Genomic DNA, 12,731 nt, shown 5'->3' with positions numbered 1-12,731 from the left:
ACAAGTGAGCAACAGAATTTTAGTATATAAAGCATGTAAGAAAACTCTTATTGCCAATTGCTTATAGAATGCTCACCTGTAATTAAATAAAAATATTCAAATGTTTATAATAATCTGAACAACTTGACTTGTTAAAACACTGATTAGGAATGATTGTCTCCGTGTCATATTATCAGTGATTGTGCAGAAGTTTAGGGGTTTAAGACATGATGCTTGAAGTAGGTATTTGACTATTCAGTCATTTCTTTAAACCTGAAGAATAAACTAACACAATTGCAGACAGATGCTTGGAAAGAATTTAGTCAAGTTTAATGGTTTTGTACTCTAGTTTTGTTACTTTAACTTTTTTAATGTTTTGTTTTGTATTAGGGTATAGCCAATTAGTAATGTTGTGATAATTTCAGGTGAACAGCGCAGGGGTTCAGCCATACACATACGTGTATCCATTCTCCCCTAAACTCCCTCCTTTCAGGCTGCCACGTAACGTTGAGCAGAGGTCCATATGCTATACAGTAGATCTCTGTTGGTTATCCATTTTAAATATAGCAGTGTGTACATGTCCATCCCAAACTCCCTAACTATCCCTTTCCCCATCCTTCCTCATCCCCAGCAACCGTAAGTTCATCCTCTAAGTCTATGAATCTTTTTCTGTTTTGTAAGGAATATAATATGTTTCATTTATTTTTTGATTCCACATATAAAGAATGTCATGCTATGTTTCTCCTTCTCTATCTGACTGTCTTCACTCAGTATGACACAGAGTGAAGGTCCATTCATGTTGCTGCTAATGACATTGTTTCATTCTTTTTAAGGGCTGAGTAATAGTCCATTGTATACACATACCATATCTTCTTTATCCATTCCTCTGTCAATGGACATTTTGGCTGCTTTTATGCCTTGGCTATTGCAAACAGTGCTGCAATGAACATTAGCGTGCAAATTTACTTTTGGATCATGTTTTTTTACAGACATATGCCCAGGAGTGGGATTACAGGGTCATATCGTAGCTTTATTTTTAGTTTATTAAGGAACTTCCATACTGTTCTCCATAGTGGCTGTACCAATTTACATTCCCATCAAAAAGTGTAAAAGGATTCCCTTCTCTTCACACCCTCTCTAGCATTTATTGTTTGTGGAATTTTTTTTATGATAGCCATTCTGGCTGGTGTGAGGCTATATCTCATTGTAGTTTTGATTTGCATTTCTCTAATAATTGACAATGCCAAACGTCTTTTCATGTGCCCATTCACCATCTGTATGTCTTATTTGGAGAAATGTCTATTTAGATCTTCTGCCCACCTTTTTGAGTGGGTTGTTTGTTTTGATGCTGTTACAAACAGCGTCATGATCTGTTTGTAAATTTTGGAGACTAATCCCTTATCAGTCAGGGCTTCCCAGGCAGCGTTAGTGGGAAAGAACCTGCCTGCAAATGCAGGAGACATAAGCAACACGGGTCCTATCCCTGGGTGGGCAAGATCCCCTGGAGAAGGCAATGGCAACCCACTCCAGTATTCTTGCCTGGAGAATCCCACGGACAGGAGCCTGGCAGGCTACAGTCCATAGAGTCACAAAGAGTCGGACACGACTGAAGCGACTTAGCAGAGCACAGCGCAGCAGCCTTATTGGTCACATCATTTGCGAGTATTTTCTCCAAACCTGTGGGCTGTGTTTTTGTTTTGTTTATCATTTCCTTTGCTGTGCAAAAGCTTTTGAGTTTAAGTAGGTCCTATTTGTTTATTTTTGTTTTTATTTCCATTATTCTGGGACACAGATTGAAAAAGATACTGCTGTGATTTATGTCAGAAAGTGTTCTACCTATGTTTTTATCCAAGAGTTCTATAGTCTCCAGTCTCACATTTAGGGCTTTACTCCATTTTGAGCTTATTTTTGTGTATGGAGTTAAAGAATGATCTAATTGCATGTTTTTTACATGTAGCTGTCCAGTTTTCCCAGCACCATTTGTGGAAGAGACCGTCTTTCCAACAGTGTGTAGTCTTGCCTGCTTTGTCATATATTAATTGACCAGAGGTGCATGGGCTTATTTCTGGGTGTTCTATCTTGTTCCCTTAATCTATGTTTCTATTTTTGTGCCAGAACTATACTGTTTTGATGACAGTAAGTTTATAGAAAAGTCTGAAGTCAGGGAGCCTGATTCCTCCAGTTCTGTTTTTCTTTCTTGAGATTGTGTTGGCTATTCAGGGTCTTTTGTGTCTCTCTACAAATTTTGAGTTTTTTTTTTTTTTGGTTCTAGTTCTGTGAAAAATGCCATTGGTAATTTGATAGGGATTGCATTGAATCTGTAGATTGCCTCGGGTAGGATAGTCATTTTGACAATATTGATTCTTCTAATCCACAAACATGGTGTATCTTTCCATCTGTTTATGTCTTCATTGATTTCTTTCATCAGCGTCTTATAGTTTTCAGAGTACAAGTCTTTTGCCACCTTAGGTAGGTTTATTCTTAGGTATTTTATTCTTTTTGAGGTAATGGTAAATGGGATTATTCTTGAATTTCACTTTCTGATCTTTTGTTGTTAGTATATAGAAATACAACAGGTTTCTGTGTATTAATTTTATAACTTGCAACTTTACCAAATTCATTGATGAGTTCTAGCAGTTTTCTGGTAGCATTTTTAGGATCTTCCATATGTGATATCTTATAATCTACAAACAGTGACAGTTTAACTTCTTCTTTTCCAATTTGGATTCCTTTTACTTCTTTTTCTTCTCTGATTGCTGCACTTGCTATTTTAATTTTGTACATATTTATTTAGCACCTACTATCTGCTGATAATTCAAATACTGACAACCAGCTAGTAAAGAAGGCCCTTGTTCTCAATGTGCTAATAGTCTGGTGATTTTAAACAATTTACACAACTGCCCTAGGCTTCTGTCTCCTTTCTTACGATAGGAAATATTAATAAAGGTCAAAATGATGTTAATAAAAGCCAAATGAAATGATGGGGGCAGACTATATTTCTTATATCATGTGCATAATATATTTATTAATATCCCAATTGTCTCAACCATCCTTTAGGGTAGATGAGCATGAATCTGCATGCTCAGTTGTGTCTGACTCTTTGCAGCCCTATGGACTGTAGCCCACCAGGCTCCTCTGTCCATGGGATTCTGTATAGAACAGTCTTTTGGACTCTGTGGGAGAGGGAGAGGGTGGCATGATTTGGGAGAATGGCATTGAAACATGTATAATATCATATATGAAATGAATTGCCAGTCCAGGTTCGATGCAGGATACTGGATGCTTGGGGCTGGTGCACTGAGACAACCCAGAGGGATGGTACAGGGAGGGAGGAGGGAGGGGGGTTCAGGATGGGGAACACGTGTATACCTGTGGCAGATTCATGTTGATGTATGGCAAAACCAATACAATATTGTAAAGTAATTAACCTCCAATTAAAATAAATAAATTTATATTTAAAAAACAAGACAAAAGAATAATGGAGTGGGTTGCCATGCCCTCCTCCAGAGGATCTTCATGACCTAGGGATTGAACCTGTGTCTCCTGCATTACAGGCAGATTCTTAACCACTTCAGCCATCAGGGAAGCCTCATACACAGTTTAATAGGCATGGGAGCATGTTTGGAGTACAGAACCTGGGTTTGAATCTTGTTTGTTGTGTGACTTTGGGTATGCAATTTAACCCCACTGCTCTTAAATTTACTACAAAATTGTGACAATTAGATTACTTCTTTCATTGACAATTAAATTAAATAACAGATTATAGAATTCAGCATAGAATCTAGCACATAATAAATATTCTGCTGAGGTTAAAGGTTATTAAAATTCAGTACAATTTACCCCCAATTAAAAATAAGGGAATGCAGAGAAATTATACAATTTGTACAAGGCCACACAATAAGTTGCAGAGATGAGATTCAGCCAGGTTGATCTATTGCCAACACCCTCCTCATTTTTTACATTTTGGGTCTCTAAACATATCATTATAGATGTAACTATTGGGCAGATTTGTAGGATACTTATTATGTTAATCAATGCTTTTAAATTTTCTCCTTGATTGGGGGCACTCTCCAGTCCAGTTTCTTTGCTTCTCATCCACTAGACCACTAGATTGAATCTTCCAGAGTGTGGATGTGGCCGGATAAAGGGTGAGGCTGTTACTCTCTGGCCTCCAGCTGTGTCTCCATTGAAAAAGAAACAGTTCTTGCACTGAGGCAGGGAACTTGCTTGGATATGAGCCAGGCTCCCAGAAATTGTGAAGCTGGATCCATTCATTGGATTGTGAGCCCTCTGGTCCTCTCCATCTTACTGAACCAAGCCTGGAAGCTGAACTCATTGTGTCTCATTTGTTTGTGTGTGTGTGTTTTTAATTAGCATGAATTACTCTCTTATGATGGAGGAGAAGTCACAACGAGGCCAGGAAAAGAGCAGAAGAGACATCCTGAAGTCCACCAAGCGGGCATGGGCTCCCCTGGATGAGCAGCTGCCCCCTGGCTCTGAGGAGGAGGGCCACAGTCTCACCAACCCCCTGCTGGGTGAGAACAGGCCATCAGGGTTATTTGAAACCAACCTATTATGAGTGGTGAGGGATGTGGAGCTTTGGGCTGGGGGCAAATGATTTTGGAACAAGGACTTGACTGTTAAGATGCCAGTGTTGCTGGTATGATAACCAAAAACTTATGAAATGGGCACATCTGACTTCACCTACAGACACTTAAAATACAAACCTTCTTAATAGAAACAGACCAACTAAAGAATGAACTCGGCTCCCTTTCCACTCCTATGTCCCCTCATTCTAAGTCCCCTAGGACCCCAAAACTGTGGAGCTCATGCCAGAGATATGAGACTTCTTGCAGGACATCAAACATCTTATTGAAAGGCTCTTATTTGCAGAGCCTTGCACAGGGTGTTGCTACTAATTTTAATCGTTTAAAGAGTAGTAAGAAAACTTTTGTCCTTTCACTGTGATTTCTTATTTGCTTGTTCATGATGTTACTGTTTGATGGCTTTTCTTCCTTGCCACCACCAATTTATTCTATCCCTTCACAGTAACTCAGTTGAAGACTAAGCATCTCCCATGTCACCTTGGCCTTTTTGGTTCACCAGACACCTTGTGAGGGAGTAATTCATGTATCTTACTGCTTCTTAGGATAAAGTCAGAGAAAATAAGCCCAGAGTAACCTGTAACCAACTGGAAAGGAAACAAATGTTTACAGGAAAAACTGCTTTTATAGCCTTTCCTTTTTGACTCTTGACTCGTTGGTTGAGCCAGTGACAAAGATCCACCTTAAAAGACTGATGCTTTTATAACACAGGGTGCCTTTGGCAATTCTGGGACTGTAGTGCAATTTGCCCCTGGAATGAATGCAAATTTACTTTCTAACCTGGCAGAGAACTCCTTGCAAATAAACATCACTGGCTAGCTGCCTTAGGTAAATGTGATTCAATAAGGAGAGGCTCCACGTGATTCATATTCAACGAGAGAAAGGCAAAAATCTTCCATGCTTTTTCAGCCTTTGTATCACACCAGGTAATTTAAAAATTATTCTTACATCTCTTGCTCTTTTATTCCTTTTCACATTTTCTTTCTCTTTAAGTTATAGTCTTTTGGCAAGTTTATACTTTATTCTCAGGAAAAGCCAATTATGGAAAACAGGAAGTTTTGCCTTGGGGGAAAAATGACTCTGCTTATAGAAACATGTAATTAAATACTAGGAAATGGACCTATTGGGTAGTGGCTAACTAATGGGCTGATATCTCTTCACCTGGTTATGTTTTGACTGACTGGTCTGTTTCTCATTTGTAGAAGATTCCAAACAAGAAATTATTCAGCAGTGGCTGGACTCTGGATTCTTGTAAGTGTTTCTTTATGCCCTTGCACATCCTTCTTGCAAAGATCCATGAAAACATATGGGTAACCCTCCTGGGACAAGGTGTGACATGTAGGAATTTTCATTTTAACTGGGTGTTTGAAGGACTAATCTTTTATTGCAAAAGTTATATATCCACTTAAAAGTACAAAATAGAATAATACTATTTCAGTTCCTAGCTGTTCACTGATTTCCTAAAGTCCTCTTGTCATAAAGCTTAGCTCTTCATTTACTCTGGTCTGTTTAATTAAAAATTAATTTAGCATAATTTTGTTGTTTGACTCACAATACTTTTGTTTCTTTATAGTGTCTCTGTTAATGAAAACTTTCAGCCAGTCGTCGACCACATTGGTAAGACAAGAGAACCCAAAAGCAGTTATGCTTTGTGGACCTGAGTAGGAGATGTATTAAAATGTTTGTTTGACTAAATCTTTTTAAAATGAGAATTATCAGAGATTCCTAGAAATGAAACAGATCTCAGAAACCATCCAGCTCAATCATTTTGTGTAATATGTAAGACAAGTTCAGAAAGGATAGGTGTTATCAAGCAGCAGATCAGGGACTGAGAACCAGAACTCTTGCCCATATCGTTAGCTCAGACTCTTAACAGAAAACTAGCTGGGTCTGTAAAGATATTTTGCAAGGATGTGATTATGGAAATGAAACTGTTTAATATTTCCTTACACTGTATTGTATTTTTATTTCTAAATCTAGTTTCTACCCTTCAGTCTTAAAATTATATCTTCTCTTTCTAATGATGCATTTGTTCTCAAAAAGAATGAATGACTGAATTCTATAGCAAACAGTGTATATATCAAGTATGTATTTCTGAGGCAGAAAGTGTGGCACACTTGTTACATTGGGATTTGATAGAACATTATAAGAAGACAAAGAAATTTATCTACAGGTCTCAGAGTTTCCATCTTCACTAAATCAAATATAATATTTCCTAGAATGTAAGACTCCTCAATTGTAAAATGCACCCACATTTTAAGTACCACTCAGATAAGAAAACAAAACAACCATCCATGTCGATTATAACTAGGCATTATAATAGGCCACACTGACTACCAGACACATCCTGATTTCATAGTTGTTAAAATGTGAAAAAAAGTGTGTTTTAAAATTGATGAAATGCCCTAAATAACGTATGTAAAAATGACATAAAACAAGAATTTAATGACTAGAGGGAAAATTATTATTCTAATTGTTACTTACTTGGCTGGTTTTAATTATTTCACTTTCTTCACTGCCATTTAAATTAAGATTGACCATTTGCTACAAGACAGTTTAAATTTAAGAATTTTTACTTTAAAATCTAGGTATATCATTAAAATTTCCTCCTTCGCCAAGCTTATTTTTTTTAAATATGAAAGTTTCATGATGCCAAAATCTCTAAAGATGCTTGCCAATAAGTTGAATTTAAGAACCTTTGTTATTGATAGTTCATTCTCAAGAAAAGACAAGAAGTTAAGACATATAGCCAGCATTTCAGATCCGTCTGATATTTCATCTTTCCCAGTTTATAGTGACAGGTCTGGCAACCAGTTCTGGGGTTGTCAGTAAATGTATTAGAAACTTCATTTCCCAGGAATTAAGACAAATCATGGACCTTCCTCCTCTGAATCAAGTCAATTAAATAAAGGCATGAGGTGAAGACCTGGAGGAAAGAAGGGGTAACAAAATGACTCTGAGATCAGACACACACAGTTTCTATTTCGCAGGGTCTTTATCTTTAGTAAGGTTTTTAATAATAATGGAATAGCTTCTTACAAGTTTAATTGAGCCTTCACTTTTACAAGGCCCTTCCTCATCTATCATATTTTAAGCTCAATAGCCTAGCAAGGCTGGTGTTCATCTATGTTTCACAGGTGAAGAATCTGAGTGGTCAAGTGCCACAATTTTTAGTCATAGCTGGTTAGAGGTGGGCAGAGGAGCCTGCAGGCAGGCATCCTCTCAGCCCCTCTGGGTGCTGGTTTTACCACAATGAGCTCAAGGCATCCCAAGTCCAGGGAAGCCAAACCCTGCACTAGGAAGTAGAAACTACAACAGTAGTAGCAGAAACTGGAGACCTGAAGGTCATGAGGAGTGTTTCAGAGAGAAAACTATGGTGAAACCAAAAGGAACTGAAGTAGAGAAAGGAAAGGAGTCTCTGCTGGAGGGAAAATCATGAAAAAACTCCCACAATCCCACTATGATATAGAGTGGTGTGTTCATTCTTAGGGCAGCCATAAATAATCACCACAGACTTGGTGGCTATGACAAGGCTGTAGATTGTCACCCTGCTTATTTAACTTCTATGCAGAGTACATCATGAGAAATGCTGGGCTGAAAGAAGCACAAGCTGGAATCAAGATTGCCGGGAGAAATATCAATAACCTCAGATATGCAGATGACACCACCCTTATGGCAGAAAGTGAAGAGGAACTAAAGAGCCTCTTGATAAAAGTGAAAGAGGAGAGTGAAAAAGTTGGCTTAAAGCTCAACATTCAGAAAACTAAGATCATGGCATCTGGTCCCATCACTTCATGGGAAATAGATGGGGAAACAGTGGAAACAGTGTCAGACTTTATTTTGGGGGGCTCCAAAATCACTGCAGATGGTGACTGCAGCCATGAAATTAAAAGACATTTACTCCTTGGAAGGAAAGTTATGACCAACCTAAATAGCATATTCAAAAGCAGAGACATTACTTTGCCAACAAAGGTCCATCTAGTCAAGGCTATGGTTTTTCCAGTGGTCATGTATGGATGTGAGAGTTGCACTGTGAAGAAAGCTGAGTGCCAAAGAATTGATGCTTTTGAACTGTGGTGTTGGAGAAGACTCTTGAGAGTCCCTTGGACTGCAAGGAGATCCAACCAGTCCATTCTAAAGATCAGTCCTGGGTGTTGATTGGAAGGACTGATGCTGAAGCTGAAACTCCAGTACTGTGGCCTCCTCATGTGAAGAGTTGACTCATTGGAAAAGACCCTGATGCTGGGAGGGATTGGGGGGCAGGAGGGGAAGGGGACGACAGAGGATGAGATGGCTGGATGGCATCACCAACTCGATGGACATGAATTTGGATAAATTCTGGGAGTTGGTGATGGACAGGGAGGCCTGGCATGCTGCAATTCATGGGGTCACAAACAGTTGGACACAACTGAGCGAGTGAACTGAACTGAACTGGTGCTTAAAAACAGAAATTCATTCTCTCACAGTTGTGAAGGCTGAAGGTCTGAACCAAGTGTCAGCAAGGTTATTCTCTCTCTGAAGGCTCTAGGGAAGAGGCCTGCCTGGTCTCTTTCTCATGGCTCCCATCAACCCTGGCATCCCTTTCATCCTTGCATCCTCCGCCTCTGTCTTCACATGGCTGACTTTCCCCACTGAGTCTTCTTCTCTTCTCTTAAGGACACCAGTCATTGGATTTAGGGTTTAAGTCTCACCTTTACCCAGTATGACCTCATCTTTACTAGTTATATCTGCAGAGACCCTGTTTCCAGATAAAGGATATATTTTGAAGTGAAATTTCAAATTCTGAAGTGACATTTCAAATACTGAAGTGAAATTTGGGTGGATACTATTCAACCAACTACAAGTAGAAATCATTCTGCTGTTTGCTTCTCTCAGTGATAATTCTGAGGCTTTCTTCATTAAAGTAGCAACAACATCCAAGTGCCTACTCATCTTTCACGTGACCCTGTACCTCTCATGGAAAGCATTCTAGTGGGCCTCAGATAAAATGAAGAGGTGGAATAAGGTTTCAGTGGCTCTGTTGCTGATTTCCTCCTCTGTTTTGAGATGGCCAAGGTCAGGTCTTGGCTTCTTATGGTGATTCTTTGGCTTTCATGATGCTCTGTGGCTCCCTAAATTCTAATTTTTGTTCAGCTGGAATCTGGTTGGCCCATCTTTTTCACCACCGTTATGCTAGGTAAGGCCCCTTAACCCTTGGCAGTTCAGTGTCTTCAGTAAAACTCAGAGGAGAAAGAAATTAATATGTGTCAAGGGCACACAGGCTAGGTACCCTATATGCATATTATCTCATTTACCAGAACCATCTTCTGAGGCAGATATCATCATTATTAACTATTGCAAAGAGGTAAATAAAGCTCAGGAAGGTTAAGTAACTTGCTCAAAGTAACCAGTCAGGAGGAAAGTGAGTTGAGATTTGAACATGGGTCTGTCTGACTCTGCAGCCACGTGGCCTCTCTAGACTACAGTATGAATTACTGTCCATGTTATGCATGGATGCCCCTGGGAGCATCCTGGGAGGAAAGCTCTGCATCAGCATCCCTGCTGGAAAAGTCAAAGCATTAGCAGAGTGGGTCAGCTTCCTGGCAACCACTTCCCCTCCCAGCTCTTCTGACTCTTGTACCAGCTTTCAGGGCCACAGCTCAGTTCTCTTGAACTTAAAATTTCTAAAGTGAGACAATGCTAATTTTTAAATGTCAATCAAATCTGTAGAAATACAAAATGGCCACATCTGGATCTTAAAATTAAAAACAAAAAAGATGCATCAGAGAATTTTCTGGCAAGTCATAAGTCATTCTACCTTAACTCTAGAAATTTTAAATTATAAGAAACTAAGCTCTTAGAAAATTGACATGACTAAGAAATGAATGCTTAATAGTTGGAAAATTCTGTTTTTTTTCCTGAGGCTCACTAGGTTTCTGATCTCTATACATATCAGTCTCAAAAGTTATAATAATTCTGGGTATTATGAGTAATAATTATCATATATCGAGTGCTTATTGCATATTTGAAAACTATTATGACGTACTCCTCAAACAAGGTGATTGATTAATTTCATTAAATACTGAAGAAACAGAGACTCAGTAAAGTTGAGAGATTTTCCCAAAACCACATAAAGCCAAAGAGGTGGAAACGTGATTTGAACTCAAGTCTGTTTGATTTCAAAGTTTATTCTTTTCTTACCAGAAACCAGTATACCACATACCGGTGTAAATCTGTGGCTGTTAATTTTCTCCCTAGACTTTCCTTATTTCTGTGAGCCAAGTTTGGATAGCAAAAAGGGACACTTCCTAAATTTAGGATTTTTTTATACTGATAAAACCTTATTTCATTTATACTTGAGGTGCATAAATATTTTTAAATTGTTAACTAAAAAACATATAGAGGAAGATATAAAAAGATATTCTGAAATTAATCTATAAATAACTCCTATAACTCAAATTTGCCTCAGGTTTCTCCAGCCTGTGGGTAAACATTACATTACAATGAAATTAGTCCACCAATTCTGAGAGATTATTGCCTCTATCTTGGTGTCACAGGGTCTATTGTAAAGTATCCCCTGTAAATATTAGTATTTCTGGGAGCCAACAGAAGATGCCTCACATTCTTTTATGAAAGAATTGACTTCCACTGTCACTGCTTCTACTCTAACAGAATTTCCTGGGTGTCAACATATGGACAGTTCATGTCTCATCACTTCCTGAGTGTCCATTCTTCTTGTGTTCCTCTGGTGCTCCAATTCTTACAGAATTTATGGAGACACTCTTTTCTATTATACTGCATGTGTGGATCTAGGTAGCATCACTAATGTTCTGGGTCACGCAAAACTCATGATGGGAATCAACTTTCAGCTTCTTCCTGCAACCCATATCTCTCTTTGAGTCTTAGACTTAGTCTGGAGACTAGAGAACAAATATGCTATCAACTCCATTTCCACACCCATAAGTACACAAAACTTCTGACAGATTCCCTTTTATTCCATTCTCCAGTTATTTAACAAATATGCATAGACTGCCTCGTACAAACTGGATACTCCATTAATATTGGAGATACTGAAGAAAAAAGATGCAGTGGAGATAGACACAATAAAAAAAATAAATATATAATATGCCAGGAGTATAGACAGTGAGGTTAAATGTCTCAGATAAAGTGCCTTTGAGCAGCTACCTGAATTTGCTTATTTGTAGGATGAACTGTTCCAGACACATGAGACAGAATGTGCAAAGGCCCTGGGATGCGGATGTGCTCTCTGTATTTTAAGAATAGCAAGGAGGCCTAAATAGTTGCAGCTAAGTGAGCAAGGAATACAGCAAAGAGATATGAGTTAAAGAACTATTCAGAGGTCACATAATTTAGGGCTATATCCCTGTAAAATTCTTTCTTTTACTCAAAGGGAAAATGTTTTATACAAAAACATTTGTATAATGTTTTATACAAAGTAGTGGCATAGCCTTGGTTCTTTTTAACAGGACAGCTGTAGTGGCTACTTGGAAAATAAATTCTGTTGGAGAAAAGGTGGAACCAGGGAGCCCCCTTAGGAGGCTAAGGAAATAACTTATGGAAAGAAGATGAGGGCATAGACCACGGCAATAGCAAATGCTGCAGAGAGTAGTGTTAGATTCTGGATATATTTGGAATATAGGTAGGGGAGGATATGCTTGTGGATATAGAATATAAAAGAGAGAAAGAAAAGCCAAGGATGATCGCAGTGAATTTTGCCCAAGCATTTGGGCAGGGTGCATGATCATTTATTGGAATGGGAAGAACATAGAAGAATCAGGCTTGAGATAAAAGATGCAATTTTAGGCATGCTATGATTCAAATACCTAATAGAAACCTAAAGAGATACTAATAAATAGGGATTAGTTAGTGTTAGTGTTAGTCGCTCAGTCGTGTCCAACTCTGCGACCCCATGGACTGCAGCCCACCAGGCTCCTCTGTCCATGAGATTTTCCAGGCAAGGATACTGGAATGGGTTGAGATTTCCTTCTCCAGGGGATCTTCCCAACCCAGGGATTGAACCCAGGTCTCCTGCACTGCAGGCAGATCCTTTACCAACTGAGCTACAAGGGAAGCCCAAAATAGGGATATATTAGTACAGATTGGAAATACCAATCTCGAGTTCAGGGGGAAAGTCAAGGAATTAATAGA

The 12,731-nt window shown here is 38.7% G+C and overlaps 1 protein-coding gene across 1 annotated transcript in view; it reads left to right on the top strand.

Annotated features, from left to right (window-relative positions):
• The window catches only part of ITPRID1 (ITPR interacting domain containing 1), a 116,320-nt gene that overhangs the window by 9,131 nt on the left and 94,458 nt on the right, over window positions 1-12,731 (top strand). Inside the window, exons 2-4 of the mRNA XM_061414197.1 lie at window positions 4,354-4,514; window positions 5,786-5,834; window positions 6,157-6,200. Coding sequence (XP_061270181.1) covers window positions 4,355-4,514; window positions 5,786-5,834; window positions 6,157-6,200 — 253 coding nt within the window. The 5' untranslated portion in view covers window position 4,354. The remainder of the gene's footprint in view (window positions 1-4,353; window positions 4,515-5,785; window positions 5,835-6,156; window positions 6,201-12,731) is intronic.

This window comes from Bos javanicus, chromosome 4, assembly GCF_032452875.1.
Source record: "Bos javanicus breed banteng chromosome 4, ARS-OSU_banteng_1.0, whole genome shotgun sequence".
In the NCBI taxonomy this organism is placed as follows: domain Eukaryota; kingdom Metazoa; phylum Chordata; class Mammalia; order Artiodactyla; family Bovidae; genus Bos; species Bos javanicus.
This window is presented reverse-complemented; position numbering and strand designations above follow the sequence as displayed.